Source organism: Fusarium vanettenii, assembly GCF_000151355.1.
Source record: "Fusarium vanettenii 77-13-4 chromosome 7 genomic scaffold NECHAsca_22_chr7_11_0, whole genome shotgun sequence".
Taxonomy (NCBI): domain Eukaryota; kingdom Fungi; phylum Ascomycota; class Sordariomycetes; order Hypocreales; family Nectriaceae; genus Fusarium; species Fusarium vanettenii.
This window is the reverse complement of record NW_003315863.1, coordinates 157,782-182,146: the sequence shown is the minus strand read 5'-3', so window position 1 is coordinate 182,146 and position 24,365 is coordinate 157,782. Positions and strand designations below refer to the sequence as shown.

Below are 24,365 nucleotides of genomic sequence, written 5' to 3'. Positions count from 1 at the left end.
TCGTTGCGGTTTGTGGTGCCCTCCAGTCAAGATGCTCTTGTTGTCGCTTCTATACTCGACATACTGCCTGATCAACAAGCCCGCAAACTATTACAGTTATTTACTTTTTGTTTTGACTTCAGCCTCCTTTGGCCAATGCTCCCAGCCTCTCCCGAGCTCATGCCAAGGAGCGTCGAGCGGGCCGAACCGCACGAAGCCGAACCAACACCATGCACTACAGCGTGAGGGCAGTTGAGGGGTGTTGTGAGATTCACGGGCCTAATGTCTACCTATCAAGGTTTCAAGATGCACCAATCTGACAATGAAGAACCTGCAGCTTGGTGATCGGCCGGACATCCTCCATGCGCATGCATGTTCGCCAGACTCTTCCACTGTAATACGCCTTGAGCCGTCGGCGTTCATGCATCAGTTGCGAGTTAATTCATGGCTAGATGGGGTCGACCGAGTCTTAACATCACTAGTCACCCCTGCTCGTAACAGAAGCTTGGAACGCTGTGTTGATGCAGGCGATTGATGTCGGCCGAGAACCTCGCCACGGTTGGTAAGTGTACTTGAGTTTGGCGTCTGCGACGAAATCACTTGACATGCTGTGCCGAGGGTAGCATAACCTGCCAGCCACGACATTCCGATTGGATGCACATCAACGCCGAATGATTGAGGCTCTTGTCGTGCAAAGTGGCTGGATCTCAAGAGGCTGGGGTCTCTTCACCAAGGCCACCGCCGCGGCACGACGACCAGGTGATACCCTCGTGACACGTCACACTGGAACACGTATCATGTTTGTCTCCCCGAGCGAATTGTCTCCCTTCTACAAGTTACATGAAAGGACTCAGGGCTTACTTGCATACGCTGGTAAGGGTGGATGATTCGAGCCATGCATCGTTCACAAGCAGGCTGTGAACATTGATGCTCCCATTCGGTCGCTACATTCACCCACAACTCTTGACACAGCATATGAGGAGAATTACAATAGCTTGGGTACCCTCCAGGAACAAGTGTGGGAGAGAAATATCTATGATTCGCCCCTCTGAAGCAATGCTGGCCTTTATGCAGCTTCCTTTGAACAGTGCGATTCCGCCTGGGGCTGTGTGTATGCCTTGTTTCATTGAGGCGCTCCAACATCAGCACTGATTGGATTTTTATGCATGGTGACTCAACGTGGCATATTGTGTCTTTGTTGAATCAGGCATGAAAACCAATCATGTTGATTGGAAGAGCCAGTGCCTTTGGTACGCGGACCATTTGCACTTTTGACAAAGGGATCCTGAGGTATTTCTTCCCCGTTGCCCGTGTTACTTTCTGTTCCGTCACAACTTTGTAATTATTTTCCCTGTTAACCCAAAAGAGACAAACTCGTGCTGCCTACCTCCCTACCATGAACGGATACATCGAGTGGATTGACGACGACCTACTATGCTTCTGTGACGAAGACGACATTTGCTATTGCTTCGAATCGGATAGCTACGACTCTGAGAGCTCCGAGTCTGAGTCTGAGTCTGATTCTGAAAACTCTGATTCTTACGATTTCGATATGGCTGAACCCCGGCATCTCAGTCAACGACACGCAAGTTCAGGCCGATCAAGGCTTACTTCTCGATCTCAACACAAGTCGACATCTCAAACCCGACAAAAGTCTTCCTCTGATGGCGCAAAGGCTGGCCTTGCAAAGAACAATATCCTGTGGCCTAGCGAGAGGTGTAATTTGAGGGTACGCTTTCTCAACGGCGACAAGTTTGATCAAGAGACGGTCAAGAAGTGCGTGACAGATCACTACAACTCGATACCGATGCGCCTCCGGTTCAAGTTTCTTGAGCCGGGCGATCCCGAACACTCTGATATCCGCATTACCTTTACCGACCAGTCAAAGTGTCTCATTGGCCGTTCTGCAGAGAACCATCGAGGGGAGCCGACCATGTGGCTGAACATGCACCGAGATTCCAGCATGGGAGCAGAGGCGAGACGGGCTAAGAGACAGTACGACATCTTGCATGAGTTTGGCCATGCCCTAGGCATGCAGCATGAGCATCAACATCCCGAATGCAAGGTCAACTGGAATATGCAGGTCATCCAGGCAAAGTATGGCTGGAGCGCCGAGAAGGTTCACGACAACTTTGACAGGTTGACCCAGGGGGTGAAGCCTGCTGCATATGACCATGAGTCCATCATGCACTATCCAGTTGAGCCAGGAGATACCCACAGCCTCGTCACATATGTGCCCCTAGCGACCAAGTTGTCTGAAGGCGACAAGAAGTTCCTCATGGCCATCTATCCAAAGCCGACCAAAGGCGTCAAGCTTCCACAGAAGCCACCAAAGGTTGTAACAAAGAAGCCCATGCATGATGACTACATGGTACAGCGTCTGACTGCTCAGTTGGTGATGCAGTATTGGATTCAGAATGCAATATTGGAAACAATCAAGTCTGAAGAGAGGCGGTTAAGAAGAGCCCAGAAAGAGCTGGAGATGATGCAGTATGTCTTTGCCCCATTTGTGGTCAATCAAGTTGTCATGGTTCCCTGTTATTACTGGTATTAACCTGAAGTATTAAGTTACGGGGGGGCGTGTGAGTGTTATAGTTGGGTTTTCCTAGGTTTGCTGACTGTAGTGCTAGGCTGGGCCCTTTTGTTGTTTCTTACTCTTGAGATCAACTCATCTCACGCTCATTTATAGTATCCTATTAATCATCTGGACACCTAAATATTCTAGACGACAATTCTTGGTATCTCATGTTTGACACTTGAACAGCAGAGCTGTCAGTAGACATTCCTCGCTCTATTTACAGTATTCTATTTGCTCTCGATTGACATACGCTTGGGGGCTACAGAAAGCTAGACTCCTCCTTGTCCTGATATGTTTTTGATGAACGAAACAGACCACAAGGTGCATATTAGCCATTCGGAGCTATAGCTGGACGGGTGCAAGTTGATGCCCGGCTTAGCTCTGTGGAGAAACCCTGCGAGTCAGTCCACAGGCGAACGGACGCAGCCTGCTTATACCCTTGCAGCCAAGTAGAAGAGGCCTGGACAGACTCGGAACTGGGCCGAGTCATGGCATCCTTGCCCTTGCAAGACATTACACTCCGAGGAGGCACGGCAGAACGGGTCTCCCTATCTTGTGTCATGTAGTTTGGACCATGCGTGAGTGATTAGGGTTGTAGTTAGATGTGGCACTCCATCTCCATTCAGCTTGCGTGTTCAAGTAGATGTGTAGAGAAGGTGAACTGTTATTTCTGCCAATGCGAGCTTCTGGCATAAGGTCACCCCTGAAGTGGAACACCGTAAACGGCTGTAAATCTTTGTTCAACATGAGGAATTTTGCAGTGAGAATACTTACCTTTTGTCTTAGAACGTAAATCTGGTGCTTCCCAGAAATTTGGAGCTGTTCTAGAATGGGTTTGTCCATGCCACCAGTGGCTCCAACGATGGCAATGACCACCATTTTGACAAGTAATAATGGTTATCAAATCAAGGCTTCATTTAGAGAGTGGCTAGAAACGCTACTGATATCACACAATTAAGCTGGGAGAGGAGGAGCTATTCAACTTAGTTACTCAATTACTGCTCAGCGTGCCAGTAGGATAGACGGCCTACCGGGTTCTTTCAAAACCATCTCTGTTCTAGCTTCTCATGGGCATAAAGTGTACCATCTATTCCAAACCCATAAAGTAACCTAATGTGTTACCAAAGATCTAATCTTAGCCACCATCTTCGCCCGTCATCCCGTCGTTTCCCCCTGTTCTTTCTTTCCAACTCGCGTAAATCCCTTCATTCAGTTCATGGAGCGTGCGAGCTAGCGGCAAAAGGTCTCGGTCTGTCTCTGCTATAACGCCCGTGCTGTGGGCAACCTCCTCCAGCAGCTTCATATCCTGCGCTGCGGTGGAACCAAGCTCCTTGGGGTCGCTCTTTGAGAGATGATTGACCATGCAGCCGTAGGCGACGTAGCAGCGGAATGCACCAAACTCATAGGATGCAGTTGCTGGGCTCGGATACCTTCTCAGACTTAATTGCGCGAGATCTAATATGCGGCGGGCAGTATTGACCGATAAAGGGGTGACAGGTACGTCGTCGGCTGTGCAGGGTGTTCCAGACCTGTCGGACTGGAGGGCTGCAATTTTGTATATCATAACCATCACACAGGAGTATCCTGTAGTCACCAGGTCGTATAGCATCCACCAGAAGGCGCTGTTGTCCTCCTGTTTTGTGATAGAATCTCTCTGTTCGGGTATGGCTGGTCAGGGAACCTTCTTCTTGCTCGGCTTCATGGGAAATGTACAAAGAAAAGACGAGGATGGAAACTCACCAGAGACCATTCTTCGAATAAATCTTCGATCTCTCCACAGAGTCCCTCAACGCTGTTGACCACACTGCTCTTGTCTTGGGTATCCTCGGTGAATATGTCAAAGAACCGGAGGAGGAGGAACGTCAACCGCGACTTGACAAGGAATACCAACGTAGGTACCACGTGCTCCGTCAGTCCAGGGTCTGAATTCAGCCAGGGAAGATTGACGCGCCATTCAGTCAAGTTGGCCGTCATTGTGGCAGGCTTGTCGTGCAGCAGCCGAAAGAAGAGATCCACGAGCACCAACCCCCAAAGGCCCTTCCTATTATGGTCTGCGCCGTCTGAAAGAAGCTCCGGGCTCATCAAAATGCTGGGAAAGCTCTGGTCAATCTTGTGCATGTTGAGAGTTTGCACACACTCGCATACGAGCTTGTACATTCTCCAACTAAACTCAAAGTCACACTGTTGTAATGAGGCTCGCATCTGGTAATCAACTGTGAGTCTCCTGATACATTAAGATGAGGAAGGGCTGTATAAGTTCCTAGCCTACGTACAAGAAGAATTGCAGCGATTAGATCCGTCTTGGTCTTCGCAGCTTGCCCCTCCCAAGCTGGTATGGCACGGAGGCAGCAAATGTATATTTTCTGTTCCAAGGTCCCTTCTTGTCGTCTCGTTGCATCAGAGATCATCAAAGACCCGTGATAGAGCACGCTGTAATAGAGAACAAGGGATGCTGGGTCGACGCTGATCTCGGGCATGTCGACGATGTCCGGCATTAGGTTCATGAGCTTCGTGTTGATGAAGCCCGGGAATGTGTCGATCTGGTAGTGCTCACAAAAGTCTAAACACGCTGTCAACAGAGGAGCCATGGGGTTTGGCGTCCAAGGCAAACGAAGAAAGTTCTTACTTTGGACACAGGCTCTGGCAAGTTCTGGTCGAATATGGTCGTCCATGTGTGCAATCTTATCGTCCAAGCCCTGCCGCTTGACACTTAAGACGTCGTCAAGAACTTGTTTGAGGAGCGCGCTTGCGCTGGTGGGTGTGTTCGGACAATTTGTCCAGCTGGCTTCCGACACTTCTTCAATAGCATCGGCTTCAGTTCTCGGTGGTGCCGAAGAGACCGCGGATTTCACGCTGGGAGACTGCCCAGACGACGCTGAAAATGGGGTATGGTACCTCCTCATGTCATTATAGGCGAGGCTGATGGATTTTCTGTCGGCGGCTACTTGCGGTGATATACCGGCAGCCGCAAGCTGTGAGCATTTTTCCTCGACCTGTTGGATCCTCTCCAGGATGGCCGTGAAGTCACGGTCTCTGGCCCAACTCAGACAGGTTAGGTAAGGACAGCTAGGAGGGCCCAAGGAGAGTAAAACATACATCGGCTGAGGCCTTGTCTTTGGGACATTAGATCTTGTTTTCCTCTTGTTGGGATATGTGCATGTCAGACTCCGAGCAAAGCATCCATCGCAGGTGGGTTTAACTCGGTTGCAGCGAGTCTAGTAATGCTGTAAGCCCATGATCGAATGAAGATGGAACAACATGAGTGAAAGAGACAAGCCCCAGTTCCAGCAATGGCCAGTATGGAAGGGATAGGAGGAAGCAGTGTTGTCTCATTACCTTTCGGGCCTTGCAGCCAAGACACTGTTTTGTATCCGCGTCAGAATCACAGGCGATTGCCTGCAGAGAGAATTGGCCTGGGAGCTTAGGTCCAGTCATGCTTACCGCTAGCTCACTGTGGCCCTGACTCGATTGCGCAGTGGGATCCATACAGGGGGGCACGAATATCGAGGTTCCGGGGATAGCGTGGGATCTGGCGGGTACTGGGGATTGGTGATGACAAGACGGATGATGAATGAACTGCCATATCCGATCCAGGGAATTTTGGCATTTTTTGAGGTTAGGTACGGTAAAGGACATGGTCCGGAGTCCGAGAACTCCGTCACGGCAGTTGAAATCCAGGGGCTTGGCAAAGCGGGCGAGGGTTAGCCAATGGGCTGCTCTGTGTTGACATGGTACCCTGGCTAGCGAGGATGAGCCCCGTGCAGTAGCTACAGTCTCTATCCAGGGCATGTTGGTGGTCCTATATAGGCAGGGTCCAGGGCGCATTTCACGATGGACGTTGTGAGATACCTCACCTTCTCACTCGCGACGTGAGTGAGCGAGCAGGACGACAGGTCCCTGAGTGAGAAGTAATTCGTTAATCCATCCCATGCGGCAATATGGGCTGTGACATTGTGCATCCCGCTGCCACCAATCATAAACTAGTTGTCAAAGAAGGTTTTATGAGGCCGGACATGCGGACTAACGGGGATTTTCAAAAGTCCGACACTCTTTCCGGCGTACGGACTTAAAAAGACAGCGAGGCGGCGGAAGACCGGCCTTGATCCCAAGTATGTCCGAAGCATCGGGGTGCTGTTCTGTATGAAGGATGGTGGAACGAATTGATTCCTCGGCTATTACCCCATCACGGCGTAAGCCGTCTAGACAAGGCACTTGCTTGGAAACGGTATGTCTCGGCTTCATTTGTTAGGATAAAAAGCGTCAGCAGTTAGAATACTGTCGGGTCTTGAATTTTAGCATCATCGCCTCATTGTAGTGGTTGACGGTACCAGCAAATGAGAAGGAGAAGGAGAAATTTAATTAAAATGCTGCTGTTTCTAAATACAATCTTTTTACAACATAGTGATGTACAACGATCCAAGGAAAATCTCATGTCTATAAGTCCCCCCCTTTATCCTCAGAGGAGAAAAAACACCACTCCTCAACGATTCTTACTCTTTCTTTGCCTTTTTGTTCTTCGGAACCCTTGCCAACCAGTAAAAAGCAAAGGCCATGGCGATGTTGAAGATGCAATACACCCACATGAATCCAAAGTCCCTCCACCTATTTCCAAAGCTGACGTTAACGCTGGCCAAGAATGTGTTGGTCTCAGACATGGCACAATATTGGCAGTCAGTCGTGTTTGAGTCGGCGAGATAGCCTCCCACTTGGGACAAAAACTCAGAAGCGTACTCTCCGCATGTAGAACCGTCTGGAGCTGTGAAGCGCACAAACTCGTTGGACTCGCAGTACATGGGGGCGTTGCCAAGTGAGGTGCCCAGGAAGCTCTCGATGATGTAGGTGAAGGGATTGATGCGGTACATGAAGATCCAGAAACCAGGAAGGGCATCAGGCCCAGCAAGAACACTGCACACCAGGTAAGTTTCCATCCGTAGTAGTATTTGTCTCTGGTGTCTACTTACCCGCAGAATGTAAACATCATGATCAACAATAGATTCATGGCACCACCAGCCATGTCAGGGCTTGGAATTCCAGCAATCATCATGTTTGCAAACGTGCTGGAAAACATGAAAAAGATCCACAGGTGCAGGAACATGGTGAAGCCTCGTGAGTGCACAGAATCGGTCCACTCGGCGTTCTTGTACAGACCGATAGGATAGTACCAGCAGACATAGCAGAAAACCGACATGAGCTGTCACCGAGATTAGTTCTATGATGAGGGCTTCAGGGGCATTCAGTTCGACTTACCGAGTTCCAGACGAGCTCAACCACAATGTTTGCAGACATGAATGCCTGCCAAGAGTATGCCTTGGAGGGGCGCTCGCGAGCCTCGTACATTGTACGCTGGGCAGCAAAGACAGGCATAATCTGGTTGACCAGCTGTGGGAAAACGCTTAGGAAGATGAAAACACCAAACATCTGGTTGAGAAGTCCGCGCTGCGTGTTATCTCCATCCAAGAAGGAGAGGCCAATGAACAGTGACTGCGTCAGTTAGCACATGGTCCCAAGAGGTCCCCAGCTTGTATCCTTACCGAGCCCAGTGCCAGAAGCAGTTTCGAGTAGATGTACATGGGGCTTCTCCAGTACTGCTGAAAGACGCGCTTCGTGACCTGAGTGTGCTGCTCGACGGCAGACGCCGCAAACTCCTTGTATACGGAAGCATCCTCACGCGGTTGCCCAGATGTTGGTGAAGACGCAAGCCTTCCAAGCTCCTCCTGGACCAACTGATACTCAGGACTGCCCCGCCAAACCGTAGGCCAATCGATATCGGTCGTTGCGCCCGGGGCTGCGCCGATGACTTCAAGCATGTACTCGGCTGGATTTGATCGGTCGGGAAGGTCGTGAGCGCCGTTACGGGTGAAATAGTCGACGAGTATGTTTGCGTCCTTGCCGATATCTCCGAAATAGATGGTTTGTCCCTTGGATAAGAGGAGAAGTCGATCAAACCTCTGAAAGAGCATAGCAGAAGGCTGGTGGATGGTGCAGAGGATAGCTTGACCGCTCTTGGTTAGCTTCTCCATCAGGTTACAGATAGACCATGACGTCTGACTGTCCAAGCCCGAGGTGGGCTCATCAAAGAAGAGAAGAAGCTGAGGACGAGCAGCGAGCTCAACACCAATTGTAAGTCGCTTACGCTGCTCGACATTGAGGCCTTCGCCGGGCACACCAATGACAGCATCGGCATATTCCTCCATGCCAAGCAATCCAATGACTACGTCCACGTAATCGAGCTTTTCTTGTCGACTGTAGTGCGATGGCTGTCGGAGCAAGGCACTAAAGGCCAGGGCCTCGCGGACGGTCGAGGTATGTAGATGGAGGTCTTGTTGCTGAACGTAGCCGGTTTTCCGCTGAAAAGACTCGTCTCGGAGCTTGCCATTGACAAGCATATCGCCCGTGACAACACCCATTGTCACACGGCTAGCAAGCACGTCGAGAAGCGTCGTCTTTCCAGCTCCGGAAGAACCCTGTGTACTCGTTAGTCATGGGATACTTGATCATTAGAATATGTAGACTCTTACCATGAGCGCTGTGAGGGTGCCTGGCTTGACCCAGCCGTCAACCCGATCAAGAATCCGTCGAGGCTCCCCCTTGATCTTGATGTCGTAGCAAATATCCTTCCAATGAAACACAGAAGTTTGTTTCTCAACCTCGGTCCCCGAGGTACACCCGTCATACGTCTGCTGATGCGAGGAAGCCACCTGGCCGCTTTCAATGTCTCCAACTGACTTCTTGAGGTGCTTCATGGCTTTGCGGACATACACGAGCACCTCTCCCTTGGACCGCTCAGATGCAACGTACTCAGCGGCGACGAGGTGAAGTACCATGTAGAGGATCATGAAGGCGATCATGACTCCGAAGTTGCGCCATTTATGGGCGGTATCATACCCGTAGGCAATCTTGACGAAGGCAGTGCCGCTCACCGTGTCCTCCCCTGGAATAGAGCCTTGCGCGGAGCATGCTCTGCCTCCTGACGATACGTTGTCGTAGCCTGGGCCAAAGGGGATATAGGCGGAACACGGGAAGTCTCTGCCCGTAAACTCGTTGAGCATGATGGACTCGAGGCCATAGAAGAGTGGGTTGGCCCAACGACTCCAGCTAATCCAGCTTCGCATATACTGAAGGGGAATGGTAAAGCCGGTATATAAGATCAAGCCAAGCAGGATGATCGCAGACGGCGCCATGGCCTGATCAATGGACTTGGTGACAGAGCCGATCAGCCGGAAGAGCATAGACATGGTCAGAGTGGTCGTGAAGATGAGCAACAAGAAGAAGAAGAAGGGTCCTGGTTCGCGGCGTAGATTCCCCATAAAGTATAGGGCGATATTCGTAATTATGCAATTGACGACCTTGTATGGCAAATCCACGACGATTGAAGATAAAGCTTCGGCGCTTGGGTGATATAAGGCGTATCGGGCATGCTTCTCAATGATCTTGCGCTTAGCATAGAGGTTGATGATCTCTAGGATACTAGCGAAGGCGTTCATGAGGATGAGGAAGAATAGTAGGACGCCGCGCTGCTGGAAGGACTCCGTCGTGTCGGGCAAGTTGTAGAAAATACTGCTGACAATGATAGCTTGCAGGAAGTTGGTGACTAGCATGGTGATGAGCAGGCTAGGGTCAGTCCTGAGGAGGACAAAGCTTCGCCGCATGGTCAGCCTTATCTGTTGGAGATAGGACAAGGTGAATGGCGATTTGGCGCGTTGAGCGGATGACTGGTCCATGCGCCTCGATTCGAGGAACTTGTCGTAGTGTTCGCCGTGAAAGGGGTGTCGTTCGACATAGTCTTCAATCTCCTCAAGCAGAAGAGCGCGGTCTCGGCTCTGTTTCCAGACCTGGGAGAACTCCTCGGGGCTTCGAGGAGTCTTGTCCTCCCAGCCTGGACGAACGATGCGTTCCGAGGGACTCGTCATGGACGTCAGGAAGTCAGCCGTGGTTTGCTGTTCTGAACAAACAAACCCAAGCTCCTCGAAATACCCCTTTGCCCTGTCTGCTTTGCCAAAGAAGATTTGACGACCCTTGTAGAGGACCAGAACCTTTTCAAAGACCTTTCAACATGTCAGTGTGGTTCCTAGATTCCGGAAAGATTTTGCAGAGACTCACGTCGTAGGCATCCTGAGGAGCCTGATAGATGGCGACACACGAAGTACAACCCATAACATCAGACTGGGTCCTCAAGGTGCGGCAGAATTCTACCGCGTTTGCACTATCGAGACCCCGTGTGCTATTGTCCCAACATTGCAGAGGGGAGTAGCTGAGGGATGCCTCAGCGATTGTGACCCTTTTCCTCTCGCCGCCGCTCACACCTCGAATAAAATCGTTACCCACGCGGGTATTCTTAGTATGTGATATACCAAACATCGCCATCGTCACATCGCGAAGATGCTCGATATACTCGTCTCGCGTGACTCCAGAAGGGATGGTCTTTGGGCAGCGGGCAGCAGCGGCAAAAGCCAGGGTTTCACCCACGGAGAGTTGCGGAAAGTGGTGGTCAACCTCTGCGGTGTATATAGCTTCGCCACGGAATGCTGTTTTGATCTGGTCGGGGTGTATGCCTTGGTAATTGAGGCAGGACGATTCTTCGATGTGGAAGCCGTGGGTGTCGCCGGCGATGGTCTTGAGGAACGTCGAGCAGCCGGATCCGGGGGGGCCTAGGACGCAGAGCATCTCCCCGCTGTGGACAACACCCTCTAGGTCGTGTAGGATATCAACTCGTTGCTCCTTTCCGCGGAGAAGCTTGCTGTGGAACAGCTTCTTCACCATCGTGCCAGCTTCCAGCAGGACGTTTCCAACCGTCTTCTGGAAATCGGTATCGGAGCCGAACCCGTACACGTTGAGGTTCTTGAAGGCGACTCCTGTTGTCTTGGGTGGGTTACCCTCGAGCGACTGGGTTCTGGCTTTGAAGAATGCTTTGGCCCATTGCTTTGCATTGAATTGCGGGCTGTTGGGGTCGAGAGGCCCTTCCTGGTGGAGGGGGAAGAGGGGGGGTAAACCGCCGCCGTGTTGAGATTGGGTCGTCAGCCTCCTGGCGAGCTGGAGCACCTCATCGTGGACATGCTCTTCTCCCTCGTCGTAGTTGTTACTGTTCGCGACATCGGTGATGGAAGTGTTGAACGAAGATGGTCTCTTGTCCGTCGTGGGCGGTGGTGTGTCGGCCCCGAGGCCGGGAGGTTTCTCGGAAGTCATGGTGCTACTCAAAGAGATGAGTTCAAAAAGACAAGTTTAAAGAAGATGAAACGCAAGAAAAAGTGAATAGGAATTAACCAAGGTTGAAGAATAGGTAAGGAAAGAGGGTGGAATCACACATCAAAGTTTGCTTTGAAGGTGGTCAGTGATTATCCAGACCTTGGACGCATTGGTGACTTTAATAAAGCGAAAGAAACTTGCTTAAAATATTTACATCTCGACGCCCCTGGCATACTGACTTTGATATCTACAAAGCATCAGTTCGGCACTCCGAGAACTCCCCCCTGGAGCTTTGGCAGCTCTTGGCAGTAACTAACTATGTGGGACGGGGTTAAAGGTGTGGGACGGGCTTTCAAGAGTGGGACGGGCTTTTAAATAGTGGGACGGGCTTTCGGGCTCGATGGCTTCCCACCCAACGTCAGCCCGTCATGATCAAACATGTCGTATCAAAACACAGCAATCTCCCCCAGAAGCGACTCCCCAGTAGAACTCGCTAGCTTACTGAGGCTCATGCGTTTAAACTTTTCATCGCAGGTCCACTCACTAGTAGGGGTCCGCGGTATTAGCGAGAGCGAGCCGCCGTTGTGATTCTAGTCTCAACCCCTGCACCTCAAATGTCAAGATCGCCTCGGCTTTAGATGGCTTGCTTTGTCCGAGATCAAAAACCCTTGCAGCCAAGACAAAGAAAATTCCAAATTCTTCGAAGGGTCCAACGGTGGTTTGATTGGCTAGCTAATTCCAAATTCTTATCATCGTTTCAGCGTTGAGGTAGGCTAGCTATCCGGTGATCCGAAAAGTCATCTCGCAGTGTATTTTTTGTTACTGCCGAAGCCCGGTCCTCGATGGGATAACTGGGATAGAAGACCCCTACAGTTCCATCCGGGTCCTGTTAGTCTCTGCAAAGTAATTCTAAAGAGAAGCTTAATCTAGTAGTAAGTGCTTAGTAGATATGCATACCACTCACTCCAAGCCCCGTTGCCTGCTCATAAGATACCCAAACCTCAGTTCTGAAACATGAGGTCAAACAATCATGGCATCATTCAAGTAATCGACGTTACTCTGAGTATGAGGTATTCGATAACGTTGCCAAAGTTCTACAGAAATCGGGCGAAAACGCTGTGAGCATGAATGAATGAATGAAGGGGTTTTTTTTTTGCGTCCGGGAGGACCATGTCTCGTGGGACACAGCCCAAGGATGAGGCGAAATACTTCCGAAACTGGCAAGGGCGACTGCCAGATATGAGTTTGGCTGTTTTCTCCAAGGACTCCAAGTCCTAAACAGGCGACGTCGGACGAGTTGACGTGATCTAATCAGCGAGGTGGAGGGATAAACAGATAAAGGCGACTTAGACCCAGTGGCCATGGAAGTACATCTTTCGTCTCTTTAACTCCTACAGCACTAAAAAGGCCGGCCTATCTGCCTATTCACAGCGTGTGGTCAACTGTCCCGTGACTGGAAATTTAGCAGAATCTGAATGTTGATATCCTCAATGTTTTGTGAGATTCTCGCCGCCCATTCCACGTCTGTGCGGGTGATGGTCATTGAGACTCCTTACCATTACTTTGCCAACATAAGTTGACAGATTAGTGACACTTAGAATACACTATTTTCTCTTTGTCGCGTTAAGTCCAGCTTTTTTAGGATTTAGCCATCTCAAGTGCGTCGCATCGCTGTACCCAATCTGAGAGAGCTGAGTGGCAAGATAGCATTAATAGTTTTTTCAGTTTCCGCGACTCTCCAGGATACCAACACATGTCCTTCAAAAGTCCAGAAGCACCGTTTGAAAGAAAACATAGGCTCTGATATAGTCCTTTCCTTCATTGCCTATCCATACAGGTCAGTTTGAGTATGTGCCCAGTTCTCATCCCATCAACTACAGGGTAGGCTACATGCTTGGTAATCACATTCCGAACGCACGGATAAACTATAAGCCGGGCATGAAGGCACCCGAGGTTGACATCACCCTCGTCAGATCAACCAGGGACTTTGGCATTCTCTTCTGGCCAATTCCCCAATTCATTAAGAATCATGGCGAACCCGGAGGTGGGATTGAAGGTCATCTTCTACCTCTATCCTTGTCTCCTTTTTGTGACTTTATTGGGTTCGCAATGCCTCCAATTCTACCTCTGTCGCGGTCGGGAACCGCGTCGCATCGCGCTAGATAACGACCAGAAGCAAAAGGCCGAGAGTATCCGACGAGTTCACACCAGAGTCATCTGGCTTCTGCAACTTGTCTTATCTCTCTTGTTTGTGGCTAGTGTAGCTATTACTGCACGCGAAGCAGTTAGTGGCCACCATGACTCGGACGGCACTGTCGACTTCTCCTTCAGCGCGTATCTGGTTAGTTCTTGATCCCTTGCCACCAATGCTATTGTGCTTACTGAGTATGAATGTAGGCATCTCATGTCGGTGTATTGCTTTACTTCTTCGCAGGGCTGCTGCCAGATCCGGAAGGGCCGTGGTCTCCGGGCAGTGCGCATTGCTATGCATGGCTCGCCGGTGCCCTCCTGGAGACTGTCATTGCTGGCATCTTTTACTCCGAGAAGTCGTTGCTGCGACCTCCTTCTACCTTTCTTGACATTCTTATCATTCTAGGATTATCTAGAATCGCCGTCTTCATACTCATGATGGGTAGTCTCGTCCTGAGAGAGTTTAAGCTGAGACCACCTCAACCTAAGTCGGCACCGGAGGAACGCCAGTCTCTTCTTGAGAATGGCAATGGCTCATCTAGCAACTACGGCAGCGTGCCTGCACCCGCAACGCCAGCCAAGAGAACCCAAGTTTCAGGAACCGGCTGGCTCGACTACTTTGCTGGATTTCGGGTCTTGTTCCCTTACCTATGGTACGTAGACACAGGCGCCTGTTGATTCTCTAAGCTGACCCTGTCTAGGCCCAAAGACTCGCCCATGTATCAGGTTATCGTTGTCGTTTGCCTGGTTCTCTTGGTTTGCCAGCGAACCGTCAACGTCTTGGCTCCTGTGCAGCTTGGTGTGTTGGTCGACAACTTGGGCGAAGGCCGTCTACCGTACAAGGAAATTGCTCTCTACGTCGTGTACCGCGCCCTCCAGGGCAATCAGGGAGCTCTCGGTGCCGCAAGATCTGTCCTTTGGATCCCCGTCTCACAATCACTCTTTAGAAGACTCTCCTCGGCGGCATTCGAACATGTCTTGGGTCTTTCGCTCGAGTTCCACCTCAACAAGAAGATCGGTGAAGTCACTAGCGCACTGAGTCGAGGTGCATCCATGAACACATTCCTGGAGAACTTCTGCTTCCAAGTGTTTCCCATGGTCTTTGACATCTTCGTCGCCGGTGTCTTCTTCTTCGTCAAGTACGATCCTTTCTACACCATTATCATCTTTTTCATCATGTGGTCCTACATCTTCCTCACTATTTACGTTGCCAAATACCGTGGTAAGCAGCGGAGAGATATGACGATCAAGGCACGCGAGATGGAAGCCATCAAGACGGATGCTCTCCTCGCATACGAGACAGTGCAGCACAACTGCGCCGTCTCCCGTGAAACCCAGCGATTCAAGGATCATGTGGTTGTCTACCAATATGCGGAGCGCCTAGTGCAGTGGTCGCTCAATGGCCTCAACCTTACCCAGAGCTCAATCTTTACCCTCGGAACTGCTCTTCTTGTCGCTGTTTCTGCCTACAAGATCTCCATCGGCGAGCAAACGGTCGGCGAGTTTGTCAGCTTGATCAACTACTTTGTCCAGCTTCAGGGTCCTCTCAACTTCTTTGGAACTTACTACACCATGCTGCAGAACAATCTCATCGAGGCCGAACGCTTGCTTGATATTGTACGTCCTTGCTGATGTCCTGTGGATGGTAATCACAGTTGCTAACCATTACCAGTTCAAGGAGACGTCTGGCGTCGCGGAAAAGGAGGATGCCATCAAGATGCCCTCGCCACGAGGAGAGGTAGCCTTCAACAACGTAAAGTTCTCTTACCAGAGCAACAAAGGCGAGCCCGTGATCAACGACATCAGCTTCACTGTCGCCCCTGGCACCAAGACGGCCATCGTGGGAGAGTCCGGTAGTGGCAAGTCGACTTGTCTGAAGCTTCTCTTCCGCTTCTACGATGTCTCTGATGGCTCCATTACCATCGACGGTCATGACCTGAGAGACGTTACGCTGGACAGCCTCCGCAAAAATATTGGTGTTGTGCCGCAAGACACGGTCTTGTTCAATGCAACTATCATGTACAACTTGCTTTACGCTAGCCCTCATGCCTCGGAGACTGATGTCTTTGCGGCTTGTAAGGCTGCTAACATCCATGACCGTATCCTCGGCTTCCCTGATGGATATGAGACCAAGGTTGGAGAGCGAGGCCTGAAGTTGTCTGGAGGTGAACGCCAGCGTGTAGGTGGCCCATTTTAGCCCGCTTACTCTACTGTGCTGTATCAGTTGACTGACCATTGTTGACCCATAGATCGCTATTGCTCGAGCTATTCTTAAGGATGCCCGCATCTTGCTCCTGGACGAGGCCACTGCGTCCCTCGATTCCCATACTGAGAGGCAGATTCAAGATGCCCTCGAGCGTGTTACCGCTGGCCGAACCACAATTACTATCGCGTAAGTAAAAGACTCGCACTGTTTTCACGATTTCTTTTTATGAGGCATTTTCTGACAATTTTTGCAGACATCGTCTTTCCACCATCACCACTTCTGACCAGATTGTGGTGCTTCACAAGGGCGTCATCGTTGAGCGTGGCACTCACAACGAATTGCTTGCCCTTCAAGGCCGGTACCACGCTATGTGGGAGAAGCAGACGACCATTGAGAAGAGAGAAAAGGAGAAGCTGGACCGTGAAAATGAGTCAGAGACTACAGAGTAAAGCCTCCAATCCCTCGGCGTATAGTCATGACATAGGGACAGGGTAAGTGGTCTTGTAGACTGTGTAGTAACATGCGTGGATTATATGTACTTTGTGATAATGTATTCAAATCTGGCATTGGCCCTGACTTAGTTCCATCTTTGCATGTACTATCACTAAGGACCAGACGGGGATGATGCTATGAGGGAACTAGGTACGCTCACCTCTAGAGAAGCTCATGGCGGAAACGGTCAAACTGCTCATTCCTCTCGTGGATCTCAAATGTTCGGTCTCCTGGGTTAGATGTCCTAGCTCAAGAGCCAAGTTTGAAACCGATGAAGCCACGTAATAACACATCCCCTGTGGCTTAGTTGGCTAAAGCGTCCGACTGTTACTTGCAGACAATCGGGAGATCGGAAGTTCGAGCCTTCCCGGGGGAGCACCCTCTTCTTTTTGCCTTCCTTTCCTTTTTGACTAACTCTTTTGCCTTTATACTTGGGCCGTATTCGTGTCCTCGAGACATAATTCATTGTTATAAATACGAGTCAGGCGTTGCGTCATTGACCAATGCACGCGTCGCTATTCCGGAATGGGCCCAAGCCCCGGCCGGACTTTACGCAGCCGGGCCCGGATGGCTTGTTGACTCCGCCTTTCAACTACCGAGACCCATCTCCTCCAAGTTGACCTCTCTACTTCGATCCTGTCTCATTCTCTATCATGGAGTCTCAAGATACGGCCCCCAAGCAAAGAGTGATACCAAGAGCTGTCAGTCACCGACACACACTACATGTTGACGCGACACGGTAATGCTAACGACACGTTCCTAGTGCCACAATTGCCGAGCACGCAAGGCAAGATCTACCTGCAGCCAATGGATCGACCGGTAGATGGATGACCAACAAACTCATGCTTCTTCTGTGATAGGTTCGATGCAATCGTCTTGTACCTTGCTCCAACTGCACCATCTCTGGGCTGGACTGCCCAAGGGGTGGCAATACTCGCAGTGCCCGACCGCCTGAGGACGCACAGGTCAGGTATGCCACACAGGCCACGTATCAATACCTAGTCCAAAGTTGATCTTTTTGAAGCAGCCTACCAAGTCAGGATACGCTTTCCTACTTTGCGCGCTTTGAAGCCAAACTCGCAGATCTTCAGCTCGAAGTCGACGGCCTGAAGGAGCAGCTGCAAAATCGGGACTCTACAGACAACACGGTGCCTTCACCGCACTGCTCGAACAGTAGCAACCCTGTAGTTCGACAGAATGATGTCTTTGGAGATCACACCCAAGAAGAGGGCGACTCCTCGTTTGGGCGACAGGCTTTGAACGCCATCCAAGTCGCAGAGTTGACGTCGTCTGAGTCTTCGCACTCACCTGCTGTTGCCCAACATCTGGCGAGCCTGCGTGATATGGCCCGCGAGCATGAGGCTTCGGGCCTGAATAGGGATGACTACATATCGGCCCCAGTGCCAGTGACTGATAATCTCAAGATGCGCTTGCCACCATCAACGTTTGTGTTGGCGATTCTGAGGGTGCTCCGAGAACGAAAAGGTTTGCTCCAGCTCTGCTTGTTAGTTCCGGAAACTAAACGTCAAAGGTGTCCAACCCATTCTTTATTACTTCCATGGCGTCTATGATCGTCTTCAGATCGAAAAGCTATGCCGGCGTATCTACTTTCCGCTGGATTCAGTCTCGGCTGCGGATGTAACTCTCCTCAACGGCATGCTCAGTGTTGTCTTGCGAGAACTTGACAACATTGAAGATTCTGAAATAACCTCTGAGGAAATCACACGCTACCAAAGTATTTGCGAGAGCCAGTTCCAAACGGGACTTGAGGTATACGAGGTGATGGCTATGCCGACGAGAGAAAACGTCATGATCCTTGTTATAGGGGTAACAAGCTTCCTGGGTCTAACGTGACGACAAAACTAACACGGTAGTAGATGGTGCATGCTCAGATTAGAGCCAAATTGCCTCTGCAATGGAGCCTGACATCCACCGCAGCCAGACACTGCCTTGCCCTTGGCTACCATCGCGAACACCGCATTTCACGACTCCCATCGGCTGAGGCGTCATCGGTAAGACGGTTATTCTGGCACATCTATATCGCTGATAAGAATCTCTCCTCTCGCCTCGGACGAACTTCGATCATCCAAGACCTGGATGCCGATACTGGCCTCAATGCAGTTTCTGATGAACCCGAGAGGACACCTTGGGACCAGGCCTTTGTCTCGTTTGTCGAATTTGCCAGGATTCAGGGCAAGATATATGATTCGCTATATTCTCCAGCTGCCAAGAAGTCGCAGCCAGAAAGTCGCGTTGTTGTTGCTTTTGATCTCGAGTCACAGCTCAGTGCGTGGCATGCTAACTGGACCAAAATCGACTTCTCCGAAGCCTTCGATTACGAGTCGTTTGCAGTTACATTCGGGCCCGCGGATATTATTTACTACTCTTCTCTCACCCTTATTCACCGTGGTACGGCTTCATCAGGCTCTGCTCAAGATATCTCCCCGGCGTGCTATGAGGCTGCGCATCAGGGACTTCAGGCTCACCTCAACTACTATCCTCGCTTGAGCTGTTCCGCAGACCATGTCTTGTCTAATTACGCATTCTGGTCAGATCATCAACCTTCCCAAACAAACTGTCTGACTGACCGTATGAATAGGATATTTTACTACACTTCCTTTACGCCATTCGTTGTCACTTTCTTGCACTGCATCGCCCACTCCGATCACGACGATCTACGACTTCTCCAGAATGTTCTTAATAGTCTGGAGCAAGTCGGAAGTGCTCTAGATTATGCCGAAAAGCAACTGTTTCTCTGCAAAGCTCTCTTTCGAATCGCCGAGGCTTTCTTGAGCAGCCACACAACTGCGCAAAATGACCAGGCTGTTGCCGGGAGCACTGCTACTTTTTGCATACCATTGCAGAACCCATTCTCTGACGAATGGGCAGGACTGGACAGGTTCTTGGAGGGGACTGAGGATTGGGATATGACGACAATTGACCCGGCCTCTTTTCTTCTGGATGATGCCATGTAAATGCAAGATGAATTAATGTCAGGGGTTACAGGACTTCTTATCAGTTCAAGTTCAGAGAGGATGGAAAACTAGACACCCTTGCTGGCATCTTTGCTCATTTCCACATCGTGTACAATCCACATGACTGACTATTGATATGGCTAACTAGTCTCTCCATGCCAAGGTCCCTCCTATTCCTGCTTCTCCTTAATGATGGCCCGTATGGCTTTACCGATGGGTGTCCAGATAGGCTCTGGGTCAATAGAGACACCAGCATCCATATTGTTATGACAGATACTAACCGCAATCCGGTCACGAATATCTGCCCACGCAATAGAGCCGCCTGCTCCAGGACTATAAATAACATCGCGATGATCTCCAACCAGAGGGTCCGAGGCACCCTTTTCTCCTCCAAGCCAAAACCCGGCTGCACCAAACCACACAGGAATTGGAAGCACCTTGTCCTGATCATAGGGGTTTTGGCGGAACCGTGTCATCCCCCTGACATAGTTCTCAGAAAGAAGCCTGACACCATCAAGCTCACCACCTTCGGCTACCATGGCGAACACTCGAGCTATGGCTGGGGCATTGCCGATGGCTCCTGCGCCAGGATCGCAAGCTTGTCGAACGACTTTGAGGTTGTGCACGTCAGAGCCAGGGAAGACGGCAATAGGACTGGTGTTGTACGTGTCTTCTAGGAACATTTCGTTACCGCCAGACAAGGTAGCTACTCTGGAGAGCTCGGAGTCGGGAACGCCGAGGTATAGATCCCTAACGCTCAGAGGCTCGCATATCTCCTCAGCGACAAACTGGCCAAAGGGTCGGTTCTTGGGATCAGTGCGGCGGACCACCTCTCCAACAATCCAGCCCCAGATAAGGACATGGTAGGCATTGGCAGTGCCTGGTGTAAACTTTGGTGTGAAGGCGGCAACTTGTTCAATCATCCAATCCCAGTCTGCCATCAGTTCAGGCGTGATACCGTCTGGCATCTGTGGGATACCGGCTCTATGAGACAAGGCATCCTCAACAGTGATGTTCTCTTTTCCATTAACCGCAAATTCGGGCCAATACTTGGAAATTGGATCTTGGAGGTTCAGAAGGCCACGATCCGCTTGTATGTGAGCTGCCAAAGCGGTGATGCCCTTGGTGACGGAAAAGACGGGAAATAGCGTCTTCTCATCAACGGGGCGTTTCTTAGACACATCGGCGTATCCTGCGGTACCATGGGCAATGAGCTTGCCACGATAATAGGCAGCGACAGAAACACCAGTTTCTCCCCGGTCGAGCACAGCCTGCAAGGCTGCTTCGAGATGAGGGCTTGTAGCGCTGATGTTTGATGGCATGATGACAGAAGATTTGAGATATACTGAATTCAAGTTAATGAAAAATAAGACTTATTGCGAGAGTCTCAACATGCTGTCGGCAATGTTCATTGACATAAATACACCACCTTCTCTCTGAGATAGCCGAGCCGACCCTCGCGTCCTGGGCCGCTACTGTACTCCGCGTATTCCGTGGAGTTCGGACTCGGTGAATATCAAGCCCCCGGACTAGTCCTTATTAACTCGGCATCACGAGGATAGGTAATTACTAGCCCGGCGTTACGGGAACGAGAGATGTCAAATTGGTCAAGTTCCTCTCCCGAGACGCTTCTTCAGATTGTTCAAACTCTTCATTATCGCCCTCTTCCCTCTTCCCTTACGACCGACTCTACACATAAAACGCCCTCTTATTCTTTGAGAAAAGTTCAAAATGGCTTACACTGTCGTAATGCTCGTCTACCGCAACCCCAAGATGACACCTGGTCAATTCAAAGATCATTACGAAAACAAACACATTCCCCTGATGAAGAAGCTTCTCGGGGCCAGCTTCCCCCTCTCACATTCTCGAAGATATATCCTTCGCTCTGACGCAGATGGACATACGGCAACCGTTCTCGCAGGAACTCAAGTCGACTTTGAGTTTGACTGCGTGTCCGAGCTCAAGTTCGAGAGTGAAGCCGGCTTCCACAGCATGTCTACTTTGCTTTCTAGCGCCGAGAACTCCGAGGCGGTGGGAGAGGACTGCATGGCATTCATGGACCCCGGAAAGACGAAGATGGTTGTGCTTGGGGAGGTTAACACTACTTCTGGCTGATCTGGATCTGATGCTGGGCAAAAGGCTGGGAGAGCTGGGAGAGAGAGACGATTGAGGCTATTCGGAATCATCAGAAATTTAGAATAGACGTGCTGTACAGGAGTTCATGGATGACAATCTCCCTGAATTCTGTCTTGAATTAGAGTGTTGTTTTCTGAGCAAGGGCGAACTATTGTGTGTTTCTGACAGTATTCACAAGGAGATGAAGCATCGAGCATAGCTTTGGGCTTCTCCTGATGGATATTCAACGGGACCTCGGGCTAAACTGGGAATTTAGAAAAATGATGTTTGCTGTCATTACAGCGCTGGTTCCTTTTTCCAATCGCCGGCTTTGGATAGGGAGGTCTCGCAAGGTTGCTGACGCACGGTTGCCCTAATTAGCTTGAAGATGATAATGGTAGTGTGAAGTTAGATTTGAGCATAGAAAAGCTTTCTCGATAGTCTGTCTTAGCTGTAATCTTATCCGTACACAAACATAACTCTTCAAATCACCTCCCAAAAACTTGACTCCGGTCCTGAATAGATCATTCCTCCGCGATGCCTACATCCAGGTCAATCTCAGCCTCTCTCCTCCTGACCATGACCTTGACAGTGGGATCTGTAAGGAACCCAGCGTCCACCTGAAGGTTCTTGGGCCTCTCGGTCTGGCCATCACACAGCTTCCAGTCATACTTGAGGATGAGATGGCACAGAGCAATCTTCATCTCGTTACTGGCAAAGAATCGTCCGGGGCAGGCATGAGTGCCATGGCCAAACAGCATGTGCTGAGGAGACGTAGTGACAAACTGATGGGCGTTCTCCTGGCCAGGCTGCGATCTGAGATTCAGGAAGCGGTACACATCGTACTTTTCAGGCTCAGGATAGACCTTGGGGTCAATGAATGGCTCAGCAGTGACACACATTCGGCTTCCCTTTCTAATCACGTTACCGTCGGACAACTTGATATCCTCGTCCGCATGGCGATGGATAGAAGCTATTACAATTAGCGTCGTGACTTTACGAATTGTGACTGATTCAGACTTACTCATGCCCATGTAGTGACGACGCTGGCTCTCCTTCATGAAACTGTCCATAAGCTTCAGCTTGTAAAGAGACGTCTTGGCCCAGCCGTGTTCGCCAATGACACTGATGATCTCCTCACGCAGCGGTTGCACAATCTCGGGATAAGAGCTGATATCCAAGACACAACCGGTGATGGTCTCCGTGGTGGTATGAATGGCTGCAAAGCTCAGGAAAAGTTGACCATAGACATAGTTGACGTCGCGACCACGAGAGATCTCAAACATCCAGCCAATAGTATCCGAAGTTCGAGGTGGCTTCTCACCAGATGCTTGAGCCTTCAGGACAGCCTCCTTGCGTCTGTTTACCTCGGGCATGATCAAAGCATCGGCGTCCTTGACTTCCTGGCGTAGCTTCCGGCACAGGGGAAGGAACCAGTAGACAAAAGGTCGAAGGAAGAAAGGCCATTGGCGGAGCTCAGCGGCCGCAGAGTAAGAATCATGTGTGTAGTGCATGGCGATGTGCAACCAGCGGTCGTTTCGAGCGAGATTCTTTCCCAAAAAGACACGAGACGAAAGTCTTGCCACCATCAGTGAGATGACTTCCTTGAGCGTGACTGCCTTGAACTCCTTGTCTTCTCCAATGAGATCGTGTGCAGAAGCGGTCATCTCATCAACGAGATCATCAGTAACCAAACCCAATGACTGGGTGAGCTTGGTTCGGACGACTTCCTGGATAAAGGTGCCATCTTGGTATCCAGTCTTGTACGCCTCGAAGCCGGGGTATTTAACAAAGAAGTCCTTGTCGAAGAAGCGATTGAAGCTCAGGTGGGGGTTGTTCCGGACTTCGTTGGCATAATTGTTGGGCAAGACGAGAATGGGACCAGTGCCAGTCATGACCTGGAAGGGGCCAGATACCGTCTTCAGTCCCCTCAAGACCATCTGATACCCTTCAAGAAACCATCTTGTTGCCGGAGTCCCCTTGGCCTCGGAGGAGACGATGGGAAAACCCGAGTAGTACTTGGGCTTGGAGAAGTAGAAGAAGGCAAGCCAGGAGACAACGCCGAGGAGCAAGGTCTGGAGGTACAAAGAAAGAGTGTTTGTTTCTCCAGAAGGAGAACGCTGGAAAAAGTCAAACATGGTTGATAGCAACATGATGCTTGTTGCTAGTAATTGAAATTGCGTGGTTGGTTGCTTGTCATTCTGGGCTCTTGTCTCTATTTATTGACGATATCTACAACCACACCGGCCCCGGATTCTCCACGATTTGACTAGCTATGCAAGTACCGAAAGAAACGGGCCGAGATCTACCCCATTCCTACTGTACTAGGTAAAAGCCTATGTTTCTGACAGCCGTGGAGGCTTCGGGTGTTCTAGGCTTTGCGTGGAGACCGTGTAGACCGCGGAATCCGCGGAGACGCCCGTCGTGGACCTCGATTACGTTAGCATAACTATGTGTAAAGCTATAGGTTCGGAATTCTGATCGCTCCCAGCTTACCGATTGTTTTGAATGGTTCTATATAAAGCAATTGCGAGATTATTCGTCGGTGTCTCTCAATCACATCCACGGCTTGCATACACACATCTCATATCCCTCCATTTCTGCCTACTTTCGGGCTTGATCTTCGCACCCTTCATCTTGTGCAGCA

General features: G+C 50.4%; 8 protein-coding genes across 8 annotated transcripts; 4 read left to right on the top strand and 4 right to left on the bottom strand.

The window, feature by feature from the left end:
- Window positions 1–1,375: 1,375 nt before the first annotated feature.
- On the top strand, window positions 1,376–2,533 carry NECHADRAFT_83036 (uncharacterized protein; the record flags this gene model as incomplete). The annotated part of the gene is made up of 1 exon (XM_003044455.1): window positions 1,376–2,533. One exon carries the CDS (start codon window positions 1,376–1,378, stop codon window positions 2,531–2,533), a length of 1,158 nt encoding a protein of 385 aa, XP_003044501.1.
- Window positions 2,534–3,692: 1,159 nt separating this feature from the next.
- NECHADRAFT_45648 (uncharacterized protein) lies at window positions 3,693–5,145 on the bottom strand (the record flags this gene model as incomplete). The annotated part of the gene is made up of 3 exons (XM_003044331.1): window positions 3,693–4,211; window positions 4,298–4,759; window positions 4,831–5,145. The coding sequence occupies 3 exons, from the start codon at window positions 5,143–5,145 to the stop codon at window positions 3,693–3,695; spliced, it is 1,296 nt and encodes a 431-aa protein (XP_003044377.1).
- Window positions 5,146–7,047: 1,902 nt separating this feature from the next.
- On the bottom strand, window positions 7,048–11,740 carry NECHADRAFT_83034 (uncharacterized protein; the record flags this gene model as incomplete). The annotated part of the gene is made up of 6 exons (XM_003044330.1): window positions 7,048–7,462; window positions 7,519–7,748; window positions 7,805–8,038; window positions 8,089–9,021; window positions 9,076–10,602; window positions 10,658–11,740. 6 exons carry the CDS (start codon window positions 11,738–11,740, stop codon window positions 7,048–7,050), a joined length of 4,422 nt encoding a protein of 1,473 aa, XP_003044376.1.
- A 2,029-nt stretch (window positions 11,741–13,769) lies between these two features.
- Window positions 13,770–16,585, top strand: NECHADRAFT_83033 (uncharacterized protein; the record flags this gene model as incomplete). The annotated part of the gene is made up of 6 exons (XM_003044454.1): window positions 13,770–14,081; window positions 14,138–14,583; window positions 14,632–15,547; window positions 15,603–16,109; window positions 16,180–16,322; window positions 16,390–16,585. The coding sequence occupies 6 exons, from the start codon at window positions 13,770–13,772 to the stop codon at window positions 16,583–16,585; spliced, it is 2,520 nt and encodes an 839-aa protein (XP_003044500.1).
- A 696-nt stretch (window positions 16,586–17,281) lies between these two features.
- Window positions 17,282–19,603, top strand: NECHADRAFT_83032 (uncharacterized protein; the record flags this gene model as incomplete). Its single annotated transcript, XM_003044453.1, has 5 exons — window positions 17,282–17,329; window positions 17,489–17,598; window positions 17,656–18,113; window positions 18,160–18,455; window positions 18,506–19,603. The coding sequence occupies 5 exons, from the start codon at window positions 17,282–17,284 to the stop codon at window positions 19,601–19,603; spliced, it is 2,010 nt and encodes a 669-aa protein (XP_003044499.1).
- Window positions 19,604–19,773: 170 nt separating this feature from the next.
- Window positions 19,774–20,925, bottom strand: NECHADRAFT_95129 (uncharacterized protein; the record flags this gene model as incomplete). The annotated part of the gene is made up of 1 exon (XM_003044329.1): window positions 19,774–20,925. One exon carries the CDS (start codon window positions 20,923–20,925, stop codon window positions 19,774–19,776), a length of 1,152 nt encoding a protein of 383 aa, XP_003044375.1.
- A 409-nt stretch (window positions 20,926–21,334) lies between these two features.
- NECHADRAFT_83030 (uncharacterized protein) lies at window positions 21,335–21,718 on the top strand (the record flags this gene model as incomplete). Its single annotated transcript, XM_003044452.1, has 1 exon — window positions 21,335–21,718. The coding sequence occupies one exon, from the start codon at window positions 21,335–21,337 to the stop codon at window positions 21,716–21,718; it is 384 nt and encodes a 127-aa protein (XP_003044498.1).
- A 524-nt stretch (window positions 21,719–22,242) lies between these two features.
- NECHADRAFT_95128 (uncharacterized protein) lies at window positions 22,243–23,871 on the bottom strand (the record flags this gene model as incomplete). Its single annotated transcript, XM_003044328.1, has 3 exons — window positions 22,243–22,691; window positions 22,743–23,697; window positions 23,776–23,871. The coding sequence occupies 3 exons, from the start codon at window positions 23,869–23,871 to the stop codon at window positions 22,243–22,245; spliced, it is 1,500 nt and encodes a 499-aa protein (XP_003044374.1).
- Window positions 23,872–24,365: the final 494 nt, after the last annotated feature.